A 24881-nucleotide genomic window follows, 5' to 3' on the forward strand; every position below is an offset into this window, starting at 1 on the left:
TTCACCTCCATTGTGTGTGTGTTCGTCAACTCGTCTCGATCACTGTGAAGGGAAAATAGGAAAACTGTGGGGAAGGAAGGGGAAGAGGAGTGGACAAGGCGAGGACGATTCTACCCTAGGTTGGTCCTAAAAAGTGGTTATTTCACAAAGGCTGCTCATCTATTTACTTTCAGCGTTATTTCACTTTGGTGTACGTGTTCAATGTTACTCTTTGTTGGTAAATAGTCGGAATTCGACTGAACTTTATTCGGTCGTGCGAGTGGGGCAAGAACGCCCAGAATTGGAATTGCAACCACTTGCTACCGCAGCAGTTGGAAATTTGAGCCTCTTTCGATAGGCCTGGATCCCTGTTCAAACAACCTCTCGGGACTTGCATGAAAACAACAATAGGCTCACCCGAAACTGGTAATTCAGTACATTATTTTCAATGTTCATTGTTTATTTAATTGTATTGCAAAGTGTCTCTTGACTCTTACAGACATGACGAACAAGTTTAACGTTTGCGTTGCCAGCTAGCGTGTGGTAGCTAGTTAGCAAGCAGTCGCCTGCTAGTGGTGTTTTTGAAAGGTTAGCAGGCTAGTCTGTGATCACAGTAGCCGGATAGTTAATGTTTAGTTCATAAGCGGTTGTCTTTGTTTTACATACTTATATTGACAACCCAACTTTACTGTTAAAACAATATGCGTTAGGTTGTAAGCATGTTGGCAGGTTTACCAAGTAAAGTTATCTTGTTCGTGAAACTAGTTTCGTTGAGAGTGGTCTGTTAAGGATGCAAGATTGGATACATTAACTGCCATGTAACCAGAAAGCAATTGAATTCCGTGAAGTTTGCAAAGACTTCGTCGGCTATTATTGCAGTTTCACTTACTGGACTTGACTCTCGATAGTCAGTCGTTATTGAGTATATTGCGTTAGGTCATGGACCTTCGGGAATGAGCGCTACTACCTTACCCCTCGTACGCGGAAGTTGTTCAGTCTGCGTTAGTCACGAATAGGATATGTTTCAAAGTCCAAGTGAATAATTTTGTCATATTGCTAGATCTCACATCGTTCGAGACGTGTACTGCGCAGGGACGCATTTTTTTCTGCGGTGTTTCAACGTGTGACACCGGTCTTTGAATGTTGTGCTCTGTCCTAAAATCTGACATTCCAAGTCTTCGATAGATGCGATGAGCGTTTGGAATATAACTTAGTTGTGTTTTGAATACAGCAACTGTTGAGATACTAGGTTGACTTAAAGTAACATCTGTGTTTACTGCATTCACGTTTCGCACTGTTGCTGTAAACATTGTAACAAGTAATGGTCCCACGGCGTGATTTGGTTTGTTTTTCCTCTTATCAAGGTGAGGCTGTGTCTTTGATGTGTTGTATCTCATTTGATATTATCCGTTTTGGTGAGAGGAAGGGAATAACCTGTTTTGTGAGTCTTGGCCAATCATTTTCAATTGGAGGCGTGTGTGAAGGTGTGGTAGTGAATAAGGCATGTTGGGTTCAGTCTGTCTGTAATGTTATGTGGAAATACTTTATACGGTGCATTTCTCTCCGTTTACACATTTTCGATGTGATGACTCCATTAGTTAGGTTCAGGTCCGTGTTTGTGAAATATTGGTATCTGGATCAAGGACATTGTGCACGTTGTACATCTGCGTCAGATGTTTTCAGCTTTTACCTTTGGGAGACTAAAAAGTTATAGTACAACCATGCATTTTTTCTTTTATTGGGGCATTCAAAAATCCCCTGCAGGTGTCTGTGAGAAAGACCCACTGAGACCTGAGTGAACAAGTTAGTTCATGCTCTACTTTAAATAGTAGCGCGTCACTTCTTCCGAGTGTGAGAACTCCTCGTTTTCTCCGAACGGGGACACATGTCACATTGGTGAGGTTACGTTTACTTGTCGTACTAGTAGCACTTTAAAAGAGACTGCATAGTCTTTGCCCGGGCCACTGCGGGTACGCAGTGCTTTTCATGATAAGGGTGTCATTTGTCCACATCCGTAGTGACAGTCAATCAGATGTCGTAATAGGTGTTGCCGCGAGATCAGGAAGTATGCTTTTTCCCGTAGTGGTGCCGCCCTTTTCCTAGGCTGGGCGCCTCACCTGGGGACTGTTTTTGTTTGAACTGTTGTCTGCCAGAGTGTGTTCATAATTATTTTTTTTGATCCAGTGCTGTGTCGCCAGTGACATTTATTTTCCCTCCAGACATTTGGTTGAACGTGATATCACACAGACTGCCCTCTACGTGACCACATTCGGTCTGTCCCCTCAGAGATGGATTGTGGTTGTTTGGTATTACTCAGAACTCGGGGCGGTTTGCTGTGGATCACCAGACCGGCGAGCCCCTGTACTGTATGTCAGTGAGAGGCCATTAGTCTCTGCCCAGCCTTTGGGTTGCCTGTTGGGTGTGTTTCATGGTCCAAAGTCCAGGAGTTGCCCTGGCAGTTTTTGGGCCAAGGCCAACACACACACACACACACACACAAATAAACTCTGACTGCCCGGCTCTAACCAGCCATTCAAATGTTCTGAGTCAGCGGTTTATGGGACAGGCCACAATAGCCTTTTACCACACGGCAGCAGTGCTAGCCACGACCTGAACGGGCTTTCATTACACGCTGTAAAAAAAGAAAATGCTGCCCCTTTTTTCCTGCTGTTTGCGATTAACCAAAAATGTTGGTTATTTTTTTCCCGTTAACGAGTAACTGTTTAAATTGACGTTGGGTCAACATTGGGTTGAATTCCAGTTGTCGTTCTTTTGCGCGTTTGTGAGCTCACTGCGACTTACGTTGGGACGTTCAGTGGCGAAATGAACACTAGTTAGGCATTAAACCCGGAGTCCTGCTGACGCGCCCATGTTATGCTTCACACAGGACCAGTATATGCATATGAGAGTGAGTGAGTGGGTGGGTGGGTGTGTGTGAAGTGTGGGATGGGGCCTGACAGTGAGTGGCTTAGTGGTCTAATGCACATCAGTGCACACAAGATTTACTACTGGGCTAATTGCTTCATAATGGCTGGACTAACCACAGCTAATGGACTCCACCTTCACTTAACTGGGCTTGTCGGGACAGCCGCGCGTCGGCGTTATGGCCATTCAGTCAAGCTGGGACGAAACCACGCCGACCGTGTTACTGGGACTCTCATTTCACTTCAGAACATTAAAAGGGGTACTCGCACTTGTGAGCAGTGATGAACGAGCCCTATAACTCTGTGCTAAAGGTTGCTTTTGGCAAGCTGAGATTGACAGCGCCCACGTGTCGCACACGCCACTGTTGTCTCGCCCTCGACTTACTTTAGTGTTTATAAAACGTTGGGGGATTTTTTTTCTGTAGACCCGTCCGTCCCAAATCCATGGTTTAAATTTCGCAGTAACCAGAGTATTTGTTTGACAGGCATTTTAGAGCAGTTAATCTTAGTGTCATTTACTGTGGAATTCCCCATAATATCTAGATCCCTCTAGACATACCTTAGCTAGACAGGCCTACTTCATATTCGTTGAAAAGGGAAATAATTTCCACAGGAAGTTACAAGCTGGGTAGTTCATTAACCGGTTCACCGGTGTCACCCAGCCTCGCAGAAACGACGCCGTTATACAGTAGTACGTTACTGCCGGAGACCAGGTCAGTCCTTCACTTGTCTCCTTCAACTGTCTACTGCTTCCACCTGGCTGAGGCTCGTTAGCCCACACGCTTACCAATCTCTGGTCTCACATTCAGTCTCTTCTGGCAATAGCGAAAGGGACCGGGAAAGAACCTAGAATCCTTAGAGAAACCTAGGTATGCGTGCTGAATGAGGTCAGCAGGACTCTGAAAAGTAAAAGTAAAAATAAAAACACCACATGCGTGCTGAGTGTTGAATGGTGTGCACATCCAGGCACTAGACATGGGTTTGTAGATGGCTGTATATGTCGAGGGTCAGTGTTAGAATGCACCACGGCTTGCTCCTGTGTCAGTCCTTCATACTCTGTGGGTGGGAAGCACACCTGTGTCTCTAATTGGTCAAAATCAAACAATCACAACACTGGTAAATTGTCGTAAACCACCAAAACGTAAGATGCGTGTAGGAAAAAGTAGCTGTGTCGTAGTAAAGAATATCCAAACCAGCCCGTCTATGTTTGTCGACCAACAACACAACTGACGTTTAATCCCAAGCAATGTAGCGCTGGCCGTGCAACATGGAGGATTGTGACGGGGCAGTGGAGCAGGCCTCCCCTGTCTCTCAACGTCCCCCCCTCGTGAATCAGCGTCAGCCTACAACCGTACGTCCTGTGACCCTATGATCCTCCACGAGCTGCTCTGTCTTCATACGCACTGATGGGGGTTCGCGCTGGTCTGTCCCCCGAATCACCCCAATTAAACGGATGGCCTTTTGGGCTGTGTTGTTGGGAGTTTGCTGGGAAGTATAGATTTGACTGAGATATGACGTTGCTGTAGTTCAGAATTCGGGAGGGAGAGCACGGATCCGGGAAAGAGAGATCGGGGATGTGTAAGACGGAGGATTTAACCACAGAGACGACCTCGACAGCTGGGGCAGGATGTGGCATGCCAGAGCTCCCGTTGGAATGTGTGTGTGAGTGAGACTATGAGAAAAAGATTGCGTGATGGAGTGTGTAAAAGACAGGGGGGGTGGGGGGGGGTGTGACTTGTAGAGCGGGAGGAGATCCTGGGTGATATTAACCAAGTTGACCAAAACTTGATGTTCTTTCTGGACTTTCAAGGATGAAGCCTACGTCACACTCTCTGGTATACCTCTTATTTAGACTAGCCTCTCATTAACCCCTCCACTCACTCACTCACCCACACACACACACACACACACACACACACACACACACACACACACACACATAGCAAGAGACCTGCTGTACTACACAGCTCTTTGTTTCTCTAATCTCCACAGACAGCAGCTGTGTGGAGTCAAGCTACTGCACAGTAGCGGGCAGATTGTCAACAGTGATTGATCATATAATTTAGTAGTTTGACAACTGTTGCAGCTATTATGAACTCAGGGCTTTAATATGATCGGTCAGGTTTTGGTTTTGACCTGAGTTCTATTCTCACTCAGCTCTCTGTTCATTGTTGGACCCCGTTTTATTTATTTTTTGCTCACTAGATTTCCCTTGAATGTCATTAGGTTCAGGCTTTTGGTACCATTTGGCTTGTGGAGCCAAGTTCCGTTCCAAACTCTGTTGTAGCTGCCGTTTCAGTTTTTTGTCTCAGCCAGGAGCCGACAGACCCAGAAATAGACTTTCAGGCCCTGCCTTTCTTTGCCGCATTTTCTTGTCGTCACGTTCTCTCTCACCCTCTCCTGTTCAACTCTCACATGCCTCTCACCAACTTTGTGAAAGAAAATAGGTGCTAACGAGCAGCACACACCACAGTCCCTTCCCTGAAAATGTGGATCTCTCCTGCTACTATTTTTACTCTTTGTCTCTAACCTCCCCATCGTCCCTCCTCCATCCCCACCAGTCCCACTGTTAGTTATTCAAGTGTGGAGGTGATTAGCACTCTGTCACCTGCCTTGTCACCGCTCAGCATCACTTTAACGTGTGTTAACTCTCTGTCTCATTCTGCCCTTCCATACTCATTCTAACCCTGCATCTGCTGACAAACATCTCGATTTGCCTGTTTCAATAAACTTAAGGGGGCCCTATTGTAGAATCCTGCCTCTTGTCTTTGCAGGACTGAAAATGAACAATGGCATGCCCTGTCTCCAAACGAGACCGGAGTTGTGTTAGCAAGTCCATGGTGGTTTATGGTGGGAAGGATAATACTGTGGGATTACATGTCAGTGCCATCCAATAGACAGGCCGGCAAGGATGTTAAAGGGGGAATATCTCAGGCACTTGCACCCGTTTTGTAGCAAAATAATATTTGTGCAGAAGTCTTCTGGTCATTTTTGCTTGTATCGGTACTCGTAGTACAGAGAGAAATTGCACGCACGTCCTTTTAACTTTGACGTGCTGCCACCCGAAATGGAAAGAGGCCATTATTGGAAATCGGTCAGCGTTACGTTACTTCAGGCATTGTGGCAACAACAACCGTGTGGGCCAGTCGCTTTGTGCTAACTCGCAACATGCTAGCTTGCAGCCGCTAACTTGGCTACAAAAGCTCATTGGCTGTGGTTGACGGTATGTTTGAACACGCTGCACCGTTTAGCTGCGTTCCTTTCTCTTCATCTGAAATAACTGACAGGCTGTTTGTGCTGTTGTCAGGCTTTGTGAAGGGGTGGGGGCAGCGGCGCACAGGACAATGTAGCGACGCACAATGGCACGATGAAGACCTGCGCATCAAATAATAGGGTTGAAATGAACTTTTCACTCATTCGTTCAGGATTAATGCTCTAATCCCACGTTAGGCATTATCCCCCTCTGTCTATCTCTGTCTGTGTCTCCCTCTGAATAGAACACGGCATGGAATGTGGTTTTAAAAAGAGATTTTCTCTCTGTGTGGCCGGGTATGTGCTCCTGTTCTCCCTTACATGATGCTAGCTGGTTTAACTGTCTCCTGTCCTCTTAACGCTGTGCTAGCTGGTTTAACTCTCTCCTGTCCTCTCTACTCAGTTTGAATGGAGCAGTGTGAGAGTGCCGCCTCTCTCCTGGCCTCCGTGCGGGAGCAGGAGAGGCAGTTTGAGCGTCTGACTCGAGCCTTGGAGGAGGAGAGGAGTTGTGGAGGCACCCTCCCACGCCCTCTCCCCGCCCTACAGGTAACACAAGTGTCCCCATGAGACCACTCTCACCCCCCCCCCCACAAAAAGTCATCCCTCATCTCCTCATCTCACTTCAACCGACGTGCGGTCGTCATGCTTTTTCCCTTTATTTTGGCAACCATGCTTGCATTCATTTGTTGTATTCGCTTGCATCTCTGTAACTTGCCCGGAATTGCAAGGTTCTCTTGAGAATTCTTTGCCCACTCCAGGTGGAAGTGAATCATGGATCTTCTGGGGTGTTTTTTAGTTCCTCCAACTCGGATGTGTTGTAACATTTAGGATTTTTCCCATGGGATGTACAATATTAGCCACCATAGCATCACCACATTAACCCTGCCCCCCTCCCCCACCAGTTTCGGCGTACAGCTGTCTTGTCTAGTTTGTTTGTGGCCGTCCATACGTGATCTGACCCATCATTTGTCCCTTGTTGCCAGTCAACTCAACCCGAGTTGACTTCTGCCTAAGCTCTCAAAGAAAATCTCAAACTGTCCCGTTCATAGCCCACGGTGCTGGATTGGTTAATTAGGTCCCAGATTTATTAAGATCTTCCTTCGCCTGGTTCTATTTGGTCTCAGTTGGGCATCCTGTTGAAAGCTAAAACCGAAAACCAGCCGACACTCGGCCCTCCGTGGAACCGGTTTGACACCTCTGGTGTAATGTCTCCAGCAGATGCAACACGGTGCTTTTACAGCAAAAAGGCTGCGACGAGAGTTTGTAGAGCTGTTAGCTTGAGATGCTTGAGATGCACACGCTAGCTTGAGATGTTCGTTAGGACAACGGCCTCACACTGGCACCACGTTTACGCTGGGCCGCACTCAGCGAAACGGGCCCATAACCAGGGTTTATAAATACGGGATCCAAGGACTTGAATGGGGACGAGAATATATTTGTGTAACTGAAGCCCTAATTCTGCACGCTCCAGTAGCCACATGTCTGCGATGTTTAATGTCTAATTTGTTATCCAGAGGTGTCATGCCCATAGGACTACAGAGGAACGTGCCCCCTCAAACGTTTAAAACTGGACAAATGAATTACTAAACTTCATGTTTAGGCCCATGTTTTCCTCAGCACTGTGTTTTGAAGTGTTGTTTCTTGTTGGTAGATTGTAGAGCCGAGGTGGGAGAAACCCAGCTCCCAAGATTTTCTGTTGAAAGTCAGTGAGCAACACCGCCTCAAGTACACCGTAAAGAAATGAGTCAGAGCATAAATTAGTCAAAGTTCTGGTCGTATTTGGTGACACGTGGTCTGATTCATTTGATTTTAGCCAACGGTAAATGTGTAGGGTTGTTCTGTCAGGAGCTACAGTATGTTGGTAAATAGTTTTCATCAGGTTAGGTTATTGAATGGCGGTCTTGCTTAATGCATGCAAAAGTGCTAACTACATTAGCAAAAGTGCTAACTATGCTAGCGATTAGTTCGGAGAATGATAAAAGATTTACGGAATATAATAACATCACAAAGCTTTGCATTACGTAGTCAGGTGGTTATGTACTATTGGCCACAACGGCAACAAGGTGTTACGATGAGAGAGGGTCCACCGATTGGTTACAGCCAAATTACTGGTGCATGTTGTATCAGTACTAGTTACTTATCTAGGGTTTATGTGTCGATGCATGCTAGCACCATTATAACCGAGCTACGTATTTTGGAAGTGAGCAGCGCACAACCTGGTGCAGGCTGTTATGTGTAAGCCCACTGCCACTTTCCATATAGGCGAACCACTGATGTTGGCTGACGAAGTTATATCAAGGTCTCTAGCCTAGAGCAATGTCCAGGATAAAGGGTGAGCAGGTGGATCGAATGGGGTTCAGGTTCTCCTGTTCCCACACATTTTTAGACGTTGGCCTTTCTGTAGGACGTTTTCGGATGTTTTGAGCTGGCATTGGATGTGGGAACAGGAGAAAATAAAATCTCCCTCAGCGTGCTCTGTATTCATGAATGTTTATTCCTACATGCATCGTCTAATTTTGATTGAACCGTGGCATCCAGCAGTGACCGTTGAAGAGATCTGTGAAAGCCTAATCAGAGCGTGGTTAAGATCAGATTGGCCAACCCACATTACTGCCAGGTGTGAACCGGGCTCTGGTAATACACACCTTGTTCTTCCTCCCTCCGCTAATCCCCTTTAACAACCCCTCTGTACTGCCATCGTGGTATGGTCCATGTGAGGGGAAACCAGGTCCAGTTGGACAGGTCTATATAAATCACGGGGGTGAGTAGAGTAGAATTAAAGTACTCCCTCCCTGAATATGGGCGAGTTCTTCAAGCCATAAAGGGAGAAAAAAACATGCCCACTTTGGGCTATTTTAGACTGTTCCCTTGGTCGTTAAGCGGCCCCCAACACACACACACACACACACACACACACACACACACACACGATGCTATACTGCATGCATTCAAGGTAGTATTATAATTAGTGGTGGTGGTGGTGGTAGTAGTTGTGGTGGTAATATTACTACCTCTGCCGGCTTAGTTAATAACCAGTTTGAGTGTCGACCACTGGGCCGTGTAACAAGCTGCCACGCCCACTTTCCGCTCGGTGCGTGTGAGAGCCTATCCGAAGGCCGCGACCTCCTTTCCAGAAGTGAACCCTCGCGGTGGTCTAGCTTGTAATATGCCCGAAGGTTGGGGCGGTCCGGTCAGTACACGTCAAAGTGCCGTGGCTCCGTGGCCCAGATGGGGTTGGAATGTGCTTGAGCCATATCTCCGCTGTTTACATAGCTGACAGGTTCTCACACGTTCTGAAACCACACACACACACACACACACACAGCGTCGAGTGACAAACAAAAACACACACACACACACACACACACCGTTGAGAGACCTGCACACAATGAGACTGCTCTCTGACAGGTTCTCACATGCTCTGCCCTGCCCGGCACTAAATCATTCTGCTACATGGTTTCTTTCTTCCTGACACTTTGGCCCAGAGAGGAAGAGATGAGTTGGGAGGGTCCACTACACCTAAAGTCTGTCCACGCTACACCGGGCAGTTAGCGGACCAAGCGAGGTACGTGGATAGTCAGATTTGGCGCAATGAAATTAGGGATGGGCAAGGGTATTTAAAACTCAAATGGACTGTAGTTTAGTATATCAATACTTGTGGGTATTAATTTTTGTGAGAAAAACAGTGGGCTTATTTCTTAAGTGCAGTTTTTTTCAGATGTCTATTAAATATTTGTAAGTCTTCTTGAGAATATAGTTTTCCGTTATTATTATTTTTTGAATAAATGTATGTTCTATCGTACCGTTTCTGTGTAGAAATTGTGCAGGGCTTCCCCCAACAACAGGGTGGTCATAGCAAATACTTGTTTGAGTGGATTGCTGATTGGCCAGCTCATCTATCTATAGCCTACTGATTGACCAGTACAAACAACTCAGGAGGATGTCAAATGATCTATGTTCCTCAGGTGTGTTTTTCATCTTATAATTATTTTCAAGTTTCAAGCTTTGCGTTACAGGACTAACATTTTTAAGGTCTGCGTTAAAGGAATATTACCTTTTAAAACAGATTTCAAATATGTGCTTTGTTTTGTTGCGCACAATGATTCACCATGGCATTTCAAATTAACATTAGAAATATAAGAACCACATTTCCTGGGTCCTTTAGGCACACTTCTTTTAGGTTCATCCTCAGATCCCTGTAGAAAACCGAGGTAGAATTCACTTTCGTTTACCGCACGACAAAATACAATTCAGAAATGTCAAACTTTCAGATATGAATTGACTTGACAACAATGGAGTGTGTTTAGGGAGTGTGCAGCACATGGCCTTAACGAGCCTCGCCACAGCTGGCTTGCCTCTTCAGCAAACTTATCTCAGCTGCAATATTATTGGATGTATAAATCCACATACAAGTGGGCTTGGGTTCTGTGTCTTTCCCTCAGTACCACAGGAACCCTCACCCATGGCAGAACTGTAGCTCCGGCCCCTATCGCCCATTCTCTTCCGAGCGCGTCGGTTCCGGCTGGCTTTCCGATTAGGCAAGCGGTTTGATAAGAAACGCCGGCATTTTGGTAGCTCGTCTCCGCATGCAAAGCGAGCCGGCATTTTCCGGGATGCTCGCGCTCTGTGGCGTCAACCCTGCTGCTGCAGACGCTGCGGTCTTTTCCCCGTCATCCATTGCTCATCCATTCTGTCCATCGTTCATCAGATGTTTCTTCACCTCATTTGTGGTCAACTTGCTTTTATCGTACTAGTCTACTTTTTCTGATGGATTTGTCTGTGCCCCTCTGTCTGTGCCCCTGCATCCTGTTGTAATGACGTTCTATGAACCTTTGGAACTTTGAACTATGAGTCCTGCAGGAACCTGCTCCTCTTGAGGTTTTGTGGAACATCTCTGCTCTCCCGAGGTTGTTGGCCTCCTAATCCACGCAGTCTCTCTGTGTCCCCTTGGTAACCAGTGCCTCCCACTTCCCTTTGCAGAACGGGCGTGTTTCTTGTGATGCGGACATAGATAGGCTCACACTGAACGAGGGATACATCAACGGGACACACGTAAGCTGTGTGTGTGTGTGTGTGTGTGTGTGTGTGTGTGTGTGTGTGTGTGTGTGTGTGTGTGTGTGTGTGTGTGTGTGTGTGTGTGTGTGTGTGTGTGTGTGTGTGTGTGTGTGTGTGTGTGTGTGTGTGTGTGTGTGTGTGTGTGTGTGTGTGTGTGGTCTTCCTTAACTCATGGGGACCAAATTTCCCAGTGAGTATAGTAAAACCAGAACATTAATTGGGATCTTTTTACGGTCCGGCTCAGGGTTTAGGGTCAAACTTAAAATGTATTTTATAGTTAGAATTGGGGTTTCTTTAAGGTCCAGGCATTGTTGGTTAAGTTTAGGGTTACGTCTAGGTAAAGTTTAGGCATAAATGTTACTTTATTGAGGCTAAGGTTAGGGTAAGAATTATGGTTAGGTTTAGGGTTAAGATTAGGGCAAGGGAGTATGCAATTTCTATTTTCTGGTCCCCATGAGAGTAGTTGTACAAATGTCTGTCTTTTTAATTTCCTGGCCTGTCTTCTGCACAGAAGTAGACAGCGAGTTATGCTAATTCAAGCTCTCTATCGAACCAAATTTAAATGTTCACCAAACAATGGCTGAACTCCTCTCTTCAGCTGCAACGCTCTGACAGCGGTTTAATCACAGAAGTTGTTTTCCATTCAACTTCTGTTTTGGTTTTGTTTTTCCCTTTCAGTTCGTTAGACTTGACCATTTTTCTCACTTTGTACTGGTGGCCGATTATGACCAGCGGATGACTGTTGTTGCTCATAAAACCGCTGTAATGCTTCTTAAGTCACGTCTGACTGTGTCTCCGTGTCCCCGGTGATCAGTACAGGATGGATCCGGGTCACGTCGTCGAGGAGACCTTCACCGTGGAGGAGGACCCTCAGGAAGCCCCGCCCATCGTGTCTGTGGAGACCAGTGAAGACGGCACCACTCGACGCACGGAAACTACGGTACCTATACGCAACCTACAGACACACACACACACACAGTCTCCTGAGGTTTGTGAATGACGTAATCTGATTGAATGATCGTTTTGTCTGCCCCTCCCCCCGTCCCCCCCCCGTCCCCCCGTCCAGGTGAAGAAGGTGGTGAAGACCACCACCACCCGTACAGTCATCCCCTCTGTGTCCGACACCCTGTCCCTGGACGGAGGCGGATCCGTGACGGGCATGGGGGGTGGCTACCCGGGCCCGGTGGAGCGGTCCTACCGCCGGCCAGGCCCCGTGGACTACCCCACCAACACCGTGCCCCGGAACTACCAATACGGGCCCCCGGCGGGCTACGAGGAGTACCGCGAGCTGCCCCCCACCATCGGGGAGGCCTATGCCAGCCTGAGCCGGGGGGCTCGCGTGGACGACCGCTACAGGTGAGAGACGTGACGGGCCGGTGGAACGCCGTCAGCTGGGGGTTTGGGAAATCTGAGCCCTAACCCGTCCGCTCTCTGGTTCTGTTGCCCAGGCCCATGGATGGCTACCGGACCCTGGATTCGGGCTACAGAGCCATCAGCAGGAACCAGCTGGACCCTTACGCAGCTCAGCCGCAGGTGGGGGGTGGGGGCGTGCAGGTGGAAACCTGTGATGGTATTATGCTGGTTGGTTGTGTGTGTGTGTGTGTGTGTGGTTGTGCGGTATGTGAGGCCTGTCTCTGTCCCCTCCCAGGTGGGTCGTATGGGCAGTGCGTTGGAGCTGTCTGGGATGCAGCGCTTTGTCCCGGATCCGTACGGGCTGGAGGACGACCAGAGGAGCCTGGGATACGACGAGCCTGACTACGGCATGGGACCGCCCATCCACTACGGAACAGTACCCCGCAACGCCCCGCTATACAACCACGGACCCCCTCGCAGGACCGGGTGTGTACAGGCGTGTGTGTGTGTGTGTGTGTGTGTGTGTGTGTGTGCGCGTTATGTGTGACTGTTCTGTTGGTGTCTGTCTTGGGTACTGACCCCTTTCCTCGTCACCTTCCAGGAGCTATGAGGGCACCCTGGACGGGGATATGAGTGGTGCCGGGGACATGTACTACTATGGGGGTGCCCCCCTGGCCCAGGGAGAGAGGGGCAGCCTGGCCTCGTTGGACAGGTGAGACAACTTGGGTGACATCCATACCTCTGAGCTGTTCGAATGTGAGCCTGGAAGTCAGGTCCAGGCCTGAATGGAGGGGAAGAATGGAAGTCTGCGTTGGCATTCAGTTCAAAGTCCGGGTGTTAATTTTACCGCCCTTGCTTGAAGTTGCTTTAGGGAAATGTGTGGCTAAATGGAATACTCTATTCTGTTGTATGATTGGCCAGCACCCTAAGGAAAGGCCCCGCCCCAGTTTCCTGGAGACAGCCTGAGTTACCGGAGGTCATTGCTATGCTTAACTACAGACTGGACCCTGTCAAAAGCAACGCTGCCGCATACCTGCAGCACCTCACCTTTAAGAATGACAAGGTAATACACTATGAACACCTACTGCAGCACCTCACCTTTAAGAATGACAAGGTAATACACTATGAACACCTACTGCAGCACCTCACCTTTAAGAATGACAAGGTAATACACTATGAACAACTACTGCAGCACCTCACCTTAAAGAACAACTGAAGCAACTACAATGGTTTTTTTCTCACAATTACTGGGCTTCAGGGTGCTTTTGCAGTTAGTGGACATAATTTGAAAGCTTATACCATCCAGCAACCAGCCGAACAACACTAAGGAATATTGAATGAATGCTAACCAGTAGTCCAGCCTCACCAACACACCTCTGCCGGCCCCTCCCCCCTCCACTCCCCCCAGGTGAAGTCTGATGTGCGTCGCATGAAAGGGATCCCCGCTCTGGTGTCAATGTTGGACAACCCCAAGAAGGAGGTGCACCACGCCGCCTGTGGAGCACTCAAAAACATCTCGTACGGACGAGACCACGACAACAAGGTCGCCATCAAGAACTGTGATGGAGTCACCGCCCTTGTCAGGCTGTTGAGGAAGACCCGAGACCAGGACCTCACTGATACTATCACAGGTGTTACTACGATTATAACATTACTACAATAACATTACTAATGTTGAAGTAGACCCGAGACCAGGACCTCACTGATACTATCACAGGTGTTACTACGATTATAACATTACTACAATAACATTACTAATGTTGAAGTAGACCCGAGACCAGGACCTCACTGATACTATCACAGGTGTTACTACGATTATAACATTACTACCATAACATTACTAATGTTGAAGTAGACCCGAGACCAGGACCTCACTGATACTATCACAGGTGTTACTACTACTACGATGATAACATAACTAGGATTACTTCACTAGGATAACATACTGTACTGACACAAATTATTACAACAGGTACTGTTGTTGGTACTTTTACTGTAAAAATCACAGTACTTACTAAAACGGTATTATTGTCATTACTGTAACATTACTACTTTAATACCAAGGATCAAAACCTGACCACTACTTTCAGGTTATACCATCACAGCTGTGATGTTGATTCATGGTGTACTGGGGTTCAGGTTTGTTCTATTCATTTTATTCCTATGCTTTCTGCTTGAGGTTTTGACAAAGTCAGGAGTTTTGAGGAGTGGCTGTGCTTGCTCATGCGTTGTTGATTTGAAAAAGAGATAATGGCCAAGGTTCACCTTAGCTTTCAGAAGAAGACCCTTATATTAAAGTATTTTGATAAGTAACCCTGCATTCCAATTAAGAGATTAGGAGACTAGACGTCTGGCTATATGAAGTCTGTTTATTTAGTTTTCATTCTTCATTGTAACCACAATATCACTGTTGGTTTGTGATTACCAAATATCACAGTTGGAGAACAGCCACACATCAAATATTGACAAACCAATGTCAGGTTTCATCAAGCCTGTCTTACTTCATCCACCACGTTTTCCTTCTTTGTGACATTACTAAATGAGAACAGGATTTCTTTGATTTCTGTTGTTTCAGCAGGGACACTAGACAGGGAAAGGTCAGCGCAGTGAACAAAACGGAGATGTCGGTGGGAACATCTTTGCCAGTTTAGCCGTTGGTACACATGGGAATCCGACCTCAGAACGCGAGGTGTTGCTGGCATAAGAGGCACCTGGCAGAGCTGCGCGCAAGGCGCTCCGATCTCTGATTGTGACGCCACTGTAACAGTTCTACTGTTAGTGGTGGTGATGATGATGATAAAGGCTGTGTGCCTTCCTCAGGGACGCTGTGGAACCTGTCGTCTCACGACTCGGTGAAAATGGAGATCGTGGACCACGCCCTGCACGCTCTCTCCGACGAGGTGATGGTGCCCCACTCGGGCTGGGAGAGGGGCCACGAAGGCGGAGGAGGCGAGGAGAACCTGAAGCCGCGTCACCTGGAGTGGGAGGCGGCCCTCACCAACACGGCCGGCTGTCTGAGGTGAGGAGAGGGCGACGGGGGGGGGGGGGGGGGGGGGGGGTCAGGGGGTCAGGGATGAGGAGGGAACTAACAGGGGATGATGGTGTCGGACAGATTTGGGACACAAGAAGGCAGCTTAATGTACCGTTAGTGAGTGGTGGGCGTGTGTAAGAGAATGAAGTCCAGTCCAGTCGTTTCTCTGTTCTGCTCAGAGTCCGTCGTATAAACCCAGTGCCGGTCCGATGTCCCCACCGGCCAGTCCCAGGCTTATTCTGACTCCGGGAGGACTCTCCGTTCACTATTGATGATTGGAGTCCTCATTTTGTAATAAATAAAAGGTGTGGTCGGTCGTCCATCCTATCCCCCGTTCAAAATATTTTTCGTTTTCCTAGTCATGGATTTCTTGAGTTCATTCCGTTTCCTGGAGGGTTTAATTCATGTGTGTGTGACCTGCAACGCTCATTGTTGTCGCGTGCGTGTGTTTCCCCTGTTAGACAGGGTGGATGCAGAATGTCTGATAGGGGTGGGTGTGTCAAGCAAGCTGCAACAATGCCCAGCAAACAGATCTATTAACCCCCCCCCCCAAACACACACACACACACACACACACACACACACACACAGAGCCCTATGGAGAGATGGCACCCTATTCCTTATATAGGACACTACTTTAACCAGAGCCCTATGGAGAGATGGCACCCTATTCCTTATATAGTACACTACTTTAACCAGAGCCCTATGGAGAGATGGCACCCTATTCCTTATATAGGACACTACTTTAACCAGAGCCCTATGGAGAGATGGCACCCTATTCCTTATATAGGACACTACTTTAACCAGAGCCCTATGGAGAGATGGCACCCTATTCCTTATATAGGACACTACTTTAACCAGAGCCCTATGGAGAGATGGCACCCTATTCCTTATATAGGACACTACTTTAACCAGAGCCCTATGGAGAGATGGCACCCTATTCCTTATATAGGACACTACTTTAACCAGAGCCCTATGGTGAGATGGCACCCTATTCCTTATATAGGACACTACTTTAACCAGAGCCCTATGGAGAGATGGCACCCTATTCCTTATATAGGACACTACTTTAACCAGAGCCCTATGGAGAGATGGCACCCTATTCCTTATATAGTACACTACTTTAACCAGAGCCCTATGGAGAGATGGCACCCTATTCCTTATATAGGACACTACTTTAACCAGAGCCCTATGGAGAGATGGCACCCTATTCCTTATATAGGACACTACTTTAACCAGAGCCCTATGGAGAGATGGCACCCTATTCCTTATATAGGGCACTACTTTAACCAGAGCCCTATGGAGAGATGGCACCCTATTCCTTATATAGGGCACTACTTTAACCAGAGCCCTATGGAGAGATGGGACCCTATTCCTTATATAGGGCACTACTTTAACCAGAGCCCTATGGAGAGATGGCACCCTATTCCTTATATAGGGCACTACTGTCCCTATGGGCTGTGGTATAAAGTAGTGTGCTACATTATGAACAGGGCTGCAGCCACGCCCTTTCAGCCTCTCCAACGCTAAATGAGGAACAATCAGTGTTTTATTAGTGATGGTCCTGTTCTGTACCAGAAACCTACTGTAGCCACTTAACTGTCCCCCTCGTCTCCCTTTTGTCTGTGTCCCCTCCGTCTCTCTTGTCTGTACCTCCTCTCTTCTGTCTGTGTCCCCTCCGTCTCTCTTGTCTGCACCTCCTCTCTTCTGTCTGTGTCCCCTCCGTCTCTCTTGTCTGCACCTCCTCTCTTCTGTCTGTGTCCCCTCCGTCTCTCTTGTCTGCACCTCCTCTCTTTTGTCGGTGTCCCCTCCGTCTCTCTCGTCTGTACCTCCGTCTCTCTTTTGTCGGTTCCACTCACTGTCTCTTGGTGTCTGTCCCGCACACAGGAATGTGAGCTCAGAGCGCAGTGAGGCCAGGAGGAAGTTAAGAGAATGCTCAGGATTGGTCGACTCGCTCATGTACATCGTCCAGTCCCAGATTGACCGGAAAGAAGTGGACAGCAAGGTGTGTGCTAATGTACACAACAATGTGATCCCCTCAACATGATTCAAAACACGACCGTGTGATCCCCTCAACATGATTCAAAACACGATCGTGTGATCCCTTCAACATGATTCTTATCTTTGTTTGTGTGTTTTAAACCTGTTTTCCTTCGCCCTGTTTCCGTCTCGCCGTCAATCTCTCCCTCCACCGGTCGCTCTCCAGCTGACAGAGAACAGTGTGTGTCTGTTGAGGAATCTGTCTTATCAGGTATGGTTTTTGATGTTTGTTGTTTTTGTATTCCTCCCCTTTTTTTCTCCACTGCTTATTTCTCCCTCGTTCGGTTCTGTTTCTTCTCCGTTTGTTGTGCCCTCTAACATGTGTTTTAAAGTATCCCCTTTGATGTGAAGGTTCACCGGGAGATACCGGGCGCTGAGCGTTACCAAGAGACTGCCCCCGTCAACCAGGGACCCGCCCCTTCCTCCGGAAAGACCCGCCGTTTCAGCTCCCGCAGGGGCAAAGGTGTGTGTGTGTGTGTGTGTGTGTGTGTGTGTGTGTGTGTGTGTGTGTGTTGCCTCAAGTGTCTTAGGTCTACAGCGTTTGTGTGTTAGTTTTGCCCGTCTAGTTGATCTATATTTGTTGTATCTGTGGTGATCTTAATTTGCTGTACCTGCGCTTGGTGCTTTGGTGGGAGCGCTGTTCAGCTGATCTGAGGGTTTCGGCTGTCCTCCTTTCTCTGACTGTAATGCTCTCTTTCTCCCCTCTTCGTCGTCCTCCTCTTTCTGCTGTTCTTCCTGCTACTTAACAGACGAGTGGTTTTCTAAAGGTAAGCTCTGACATCTGCCTGGTGCCTGCAATGTAGGTGGAGATAATGCGCGCGTGCGTGCGCGTGCGTGCGTGCGTGTGTGTGTGGGGTGGGGGTGTGTGTGTGCGTGCAAGTGACGCGTGCTTTGGCAAGCCTTTTTAAAGCAGCTTTTTTTTCTTCTCACCTAGTTGGTGGTGCTCAATCACCTCGGTGTGGGCAGAGGGTTCTAGAACAGGGAGGTTCTGGGTTTGAGATGATTCTGATTGTTCTGCTGTTCTGCTGCAGGGAAGGACGACGGGACCGATATGATTGACATTCCGAAGCGGACCGCACCTGCCAAAGGTAGAGTGACACACACACACCAATCACAACCTCCTCTTCTGTAATGTCTTCCCCTTTTCTCAAATCCGTCTCTCCTCCCCCTCTCGTTTTCTCTTGATCTCCCTCCTCGTCTGACCCCCCCCCCCCCCCAGGCTATGAGTTGCTGTTCCAGCCAGAGGTGGTTCGTGTCTACACCTCCCTGTTGAAGGAAAGCAAGAACCCCACCGTGCTGGAAGCCTCTGCCGGCGCCGTGCAGAACCTGTGTGCCGGACGCTGGACGGTAAGTCAAACGTAGTACGCCCCCTGGTCCGCCGACCCGTCACTTCAACCCAAAAGCGACTCGGGTCACGTGACCTCCGGTGAAAGCACGACCCCTAACTGGCCGCCGCCTGACGTTGCCGTCGCTCCGCGGCCGTCGCTCCGCGGTGAGTTCTCCCCCCGGTCTAATGACTGTCCCATGTTGTTCCCCCCCGTCCGTCAGTATGGCCGCTACATCCGAGCCCTGTCACGTCAGGAGAAGTGTCTGCCCATCATGACGGAGCTGTTGGCCCACGGCAACGACCGGGTGGTCAAGGCTATGTCCGGGGCGCTGAGGAACCTGGCCATCGACTCGCGCAACAAAGACCTGCTCGGTTAGTAGTGTCTCTGTGTGTGGCCCCTCTCTCTTCCCCTTCCTGGGGGGTGGGGGCACTTTGGGGTGTAGTTGGTGGGTGGGGGGCACTGTGGGGTGTAGTTGGTGGGTGGGGGGCACTGTGGGGTGTAGTTGGTGGGCGATGTGTAACCCTGTTCTCTGTCCCTCTGTGTAGGAAAGCACTCGGTGCCCAACCTGGTTGCCAACTTGCCCGGCGGCGGTCAGAGCCAGCCGGTCCGGGCCCTGACGGAGGAGACTGTGGTGTCGGTACTGAGCACGCTCCATGAGATCATGGGCTCAGGCCTGGAGGCGGCCAAGAACCTCAGAGCCTCCCAGGGCATCGAGAGACTGGTGCTCATCAACAAGGATGGGTAAGAGAGAGAGAGAGAGAGAGAGAGAGGGTGGATGGGTTGGGGGGGTGTGTGTGTGTGTGTGTCAGCGATAGATGGAGAAAGTGTGTTTTGGTTGGGCGGGGTCTCTGACCAGCGTTTTTCCCACCACTTGAAGAATGTCTAGTTAATTTGAGTCAATCATTGATGGAATCCCAGAGCTGACATGATTGGCAAACTGCATTTGTGTCCTTGAGAAAGACACGCCTCCTGAATTGCACCGGTAAGCTACTCTGGATAGGAGTGTTAGACAAGAATGTAACGACATGAGGCGCCCAAGCGGGGGGGGGGTTCAGATCCCAACATAGGGTGAAGCAGTAAACAAATGCAAGTTGCGCAACCCGTCGCCGATTTTATTGGCGCGTCCTGTCTCCTGCAGGAACCGGTCGGACCGCGAGGTGCGCGGCGCCGGCCTAATTCTCCAGATGGTGTGGGGACACAAAGAGCTGAGGAAGACCCTGGAGAAGGACGGCTGGAAGAAGACCGACTTCATGGTGAACCTCAACCCGTCGAATAACACCCAGCCTCGGGCCAACGGGGGCTACGAGGACAGCACCATGCCGCTCATAGACCGAGGTGAGACGCGCGCGCAGACGTCCCGGCCTGCTCCTCTACATTTCTCCAGTAGTTTGCGTTCCCGGATTTAGATGTGGTTGAAGGCATGGCGGTGGACCTCAGACACGTTTTGTCAGGTGGTTGGGGATGAACAACTTGAGGCTTACAGAACGGGGTTGAGACATTAGGATATCAGGGCCTCCGCTCAGTTGGTACGATACAGCCAATGTTTTACTGAACGTATGAAGCTGTAGTTTGTCGTTGTAGGACAATGTAGTGTGTCTGGAATAAGGAACAGGTAGCGCCTCCTACAGGGAAGCATTCGGGATAATTTTCCAACAATGGGAGTCAAATTACACGACGATGTGATCCCTTAAATCCGGTGTAAAACTGGAATCGGAGACCAATGTTCGGTGTCACGCTTTTAGGTAGCGTTACTGTTTTTGATGCCAGTGTTGACGGGCAGGATGAAGATGGAGATTCCAGACCCTCCTGAGATGCCGACTTCATCAATATGTATAATCAACTGATGTTTTGTTTGTTCCAGGAGGCGATAAGCGAGATAAAGACAGAGACTTGATTCCACTAAATGATATGGGACCAGGTATGTTGGAGAACGTCCACAACCCCCTGAATGGCTCTGCATTTCTATTCCTGTGTGGACCAGAGAACAAAAATCCATGTCCCCTGACCTTAACCTAAGTCTTACCTTCACCCATGCCAAAACCTCAAACAACCACTGTTCTTAAGCTAAACCCATTTTGAAGTTTGACCCTAACCCCTAAGGCAGAAATGTACTTTGTCCTCATGGAAAACCCTGCAAATAGTTTTTTTTTCACATTTTTACTGTCTTTGTGAGGACTTGAGGTCCTAATTGGTTTGTGAAAGGAAAGTGATAACTCCTATTGTCTGTCTTCCAGATGCCTATTCCACCCTGGACCAGAGGGGGAGGAGCAACACTCTGGATGAAACACTGGAGCCTGCTGACAAAGACGCAGCACAGGTATGTCTGCGAGCGCACGCGCACGCGTGCGCCTACTGAACACATACACATGAGTCTAGGGCATGTTTTTGCATGTCTCACTAAAATGTTGTCTTTGTGTCTCAGCTAAGATTTCTCACTCAGATCTGTTTGTGGAGGGGTTTTCCTTTTAACTTACACTAACCCACTTTATCAACCGTCTCCTCTCTCCTTCTCTCTCCCCTATCTCCCTCTCTCTCCTTCTCTCTGCCCACATCCTACCCTTTGCCTCTCCTTGTCTGTCTTCCCTCTCTCCCTCCTCCTCTCAGGGAGGGGTTTATGATGAGAGACGGGCCTCTGTGCCTCTTCTGGACTCTTACGACGGTTAGGCCGCACCCACTCAAACAGTGCATGTGAGCGCATTGGTATGTGTGTCTGCTAACCACCCCACCTGCCTCGCTTCATCGTGTGTGTGTGTGTTCCCGTTAAAAACACTCACATTTCAATGGTCCTACCATTGACAAGAAGCTTTTATCTGTGTTGGGGTTAAGTTTAGGTTTAGAATTTGGGTTAAGTTTAGGAATGAAGGGTTATGTTTAGGAGCTAGGCTGAAGGTTATGTTTTGGCATTGGTATGGGTTAGGTTTAGGTTAGAGGATGGGTTAGGTTTAGGTTAGAGGATGGGTTAGGTTTAGGTCAGTGGATGGGTTAGGTTTAGGTTAGAGGATGGGTTAGGTTTAGGTCAGTGGATGGGTTAGGTTTAGGTTAGAGGATGGGTTAGGTTTAGGTTAGAGGATGGGTTAGGTTTAGGTTAGAGGATGGGTTAGGTTTAGGTTAGAGGATGGGTTAGGTTTAGGTTAGAGGATGGGTTAGGTTTAGGTTAGAGGATGGGTTAGGTTTAGGTTATAGGATGGGTTAGGTTTAGGTCAGTGGATGGGTTAGGTTTAGGTCAGTGGATGGGTTAGGTTTAGGTTAGAGGATGGGTTAGGTCAGGTGGATCGGCTGAAGTAGTTATTTCTAATTGAACTAAATTGACGGCCCTCATCTTTATACCAAAACCGTCTGTGTGTCTTTCTGTTCATTGTAGCAGTGTTTGTGGTCTTGCTCCCTCTGCTGATGGTTGGTATGTTGTTCATGCTGCCTTGTTAGTTCCATAACTGTTCATACCGCCTGCTGTGTCTTATCAAGTGACTGTGTATTGATGCTGTCTGATCCCATTGTCAATTTCTGTTTGAGCTGACAACCTTTATGAAACTGGTTGATTGGGTGTTGATTGCATGGGCGGTTATTGCTGTTTCAGCAGTTGTAATCTGAAAACAAATGTTGCACTAGTGGGACTAATGTTGGCATTTCTCTGTCCCTCCCTCCAGAAAAACTGATTGTGTGCCTCGCTAGAGGAGAGCAGCCTCTTCCAGCATACTGCCCTTGTTGAACCATGGACACTGAGGGACCACCGATTCTCCAATAGGACTGGACTGCCTTTGTCTCTCCTTTCCCTCTACATTACTTTTGCTCTCGTTCTTTCCTTATCACCCAGGATATGTATGTGACATAAGCCACTTGCATTACCTTCAGCTTTCCTCAACCTCCTGTCTCCCTCCCCCACTATCTTACATTCCTGTGTTTGAACTGACAGCCGGGTGTTTTGTCACTAATGGAAGCCACACTAAGGACACCTTCCTCCCCTCATCTTCCCATGGACACGATACTATGACAAAAGAACCACTCCTCCATAGAGTAACTTCTCCCACAACACTACACGGTTGTGAATTCCTTTTGACCTCCATCTTAAAGCTCCTCCCACAACACTATACAAGCTCCCCCCACCACCACAGTAGGGACAGTTGAGACCTCATATCGGAATTCGGAGCTGGGAACGTTAACCACAGTAGCAAATCTTATCAAAAGGAAACCGTTGAAATGGGCTCTTGTTTTTTTTTACTTGAATGGTTAAATTTGCTTTTTAACTGACTGAAGATTTCCAGTCAAGGTTCTTTCATATTGTAATGACTAACTACCACTAAAACATTTTTTTTCCTTTTACAAATAATCAGTAATGTTTGTTCATCAACCACAGTTGCTGTTGTCCTGGTTTTGCATTGTGATAACCACTGCTGAGGTGCGCTTCTGGGCACAGTGACTTACATGTGCCAAACTAAACACGGCGATGGCCTCTTAACACTTTACGGAACCTCCTCCTGGAATGTCTGGCTGTTGACTATGTTCAGATGGAAGTTACGAGAGAGGTGCGGTGTTACCAATGACTGATAACCTTGTTTTAAGTCATTGGTAATGCTCAGCAATTAGGTCCCTTTCTTAGCTCCCATCTTGATCGAATGATGTCTGTGAAGCTTTGTGAGAAAAATACCCATTTGGTTGTTAATCCAGTGAGTAATTTTTTTCTTTTTTTCTTCTATCTGCAAATATATGGTATATATATGAATGTGTAAATACAGTGTGTGATTGCCTTTAACTAAACGTTTTTGTGGCTATTGGATGACTGGAGTGCCTCACCTGACGGTCAAATGGGTGAATCGGTGTGTGGGGGGGGGGGGGGGTACCTTTCACCTGGGAATATCATTTACTAGCCACAACATTCTAGAAAACTGCATCTGAGTGGAATGTATAGAACCGTTTTGTGTTCCACATAATAACACAAAGGAATGTATACAGTTGCTATGATTGGATTATTGATCAGATGGAACCAAAAGGGAGCCATGCTAGTTCTTTTCAGTTAATTCCATGTTAGACAGGCAACATTCTGGAGTGTTCCGGCCTACTGAATGTACCCCTGGTTTTTCGTTCACTGTGCCTGACTGGTTTGTGCAGTGAGACCACGGCACACTAAGTGAAAGACGAAAGGACGGAGTCCTTTTAGGACAGAGCTGTACCGTAGACGGCATTGTTCTCAGTGCAGAGTAGATGTAGATATTTTCTGAGTGGCTCATTAAAGCACTAGGGGAGAAGGCTTTTATTTCTTTTCTTCATGCCAATCCAACACTACGAATTGTCACAGGCTCCGAAATGTAAATTAGTTGCCTTACCAGATACAGGCATTGAATGACATGATTCTAAAGAACTGATTCTAGAACTAATGATAAAAGGTCCATTGGGAAGGAGGGCGGGAAGTGGCAGGAGAGCAAGAAGGCAAGTAAGGGGAAAGACCAGATTAAGATTCTAGCTAATTAGATTACGAAAAAATTAAAGCACATTTACATATATATATATATATATATATATATATATATATGAGAATATTTGTTAATTTTAATGGTTTTATGTTTTTCTTCGATATTTTATGATTTGGGATTGTTTTGTGGGTATTGTGGGTGAACGCATATGCAATCAGTTTTATTTTTTAATCGAGAAACATTTGCGGTTTATATCTTTTAATTAAAAATAAAACAAGCAACAAAAAAAGCGAACTGTCTCCTCAAACAATGGTTGGTATTCCTGATTTCTGTTGGTCTCCAGACTGTTGTTGGACCACTAATCTAAAAAGTGATTGTGGATGAAAACCTTAATCTCTTCTTTGCCTTGGCTCTTAAAGTTGCACATTTCTCTCCTGAATGGATGTAACTAGCAATACTGTTTCTAATAAAAAACGTGATTTTTTTTTTTCTCCAAATGCTGGCCTTTGACTTT

At 47.7% G+C, this 24881-nt stretch overlaps 1 protein-coding gene across 11 annotated transcripts; it reads left to right on the forward strand.

Moving 5' to 3' along the window:
- Nucleotides 1–10: 10 nt before the first annotated feature.
- ctnnd1 (catenin (cadherin-associated protein), delta 1) lies at nucleotides 11–24851 on the forward strand. Of its 11 annotated transcripts, none has more exons than XM_029118313.2 (24): nucleotides 24–119; nucleotides 6559–6701; nucleotides 11136–11207; nucleotides 12025–12150; nucleotides 12277–12566; nucleotides 12659–12743; nucleotides 12859–13049; nucleotides 13165–13275; nucleotides 13485–13626; nucleotides 13972–14194; nucleotides 15384–15582; nucleotides 17482–17599; nucleotides 17801–17845; nucleotides 17986–18097; nucleotides 18384–18401; nucleotides 18666–18722; nucleotides 18854–18981; nucleotides 19183–19333; nucleotides 19508–19703; nucleotides 20101–20297; nucleotides 20824–20880; nucleotides 21197–21279; nucleotides 21567–21662; nucleotides 22607–24851. In XM_029118313.2, the coding sequence occupies exons 2-23, from the start codon at nucleotides 6564–6566 to the stop codon at nucleotides 21624–21626; spliced, it is 2799 nt and encodes a 932-aa protein (XP_028974146.1). In that variant the 5' UTR covers nucleotides 24–119; nucleotides 6559–6563; the 3' UTR covers nucleotides 21627–21662; nucleotides 22607–24851. The 11 variants fall into 11 exon arrangements, with proteins under 11 accessions (XP_028974149.1, XP_028974146.1, XP_028974147.1 ...); XM_029118314.2 differs by having other exon boundaries at nucleotides 21567–21650; XM_029118310.2 differs by having other exon boundaries at nucleotides 21567–21621.
- Nucleotides 24852–24881: the final 30 nt, after the last annotated feature.

The sequence above is a fragment of the Esox lucius genome, chromosome 25 (genome assembly GCF_011004845.1).
Source record: "Esox lucius isolate fEsoLuc1 chromosome 25, fEsoLuc1.pri, whole genome shotgun sequence".
NCBI lineage: Eukaryota > Metazoa > Chordata > Actinopteri > Esociformes > Esocidae > Esox > Esox lucius.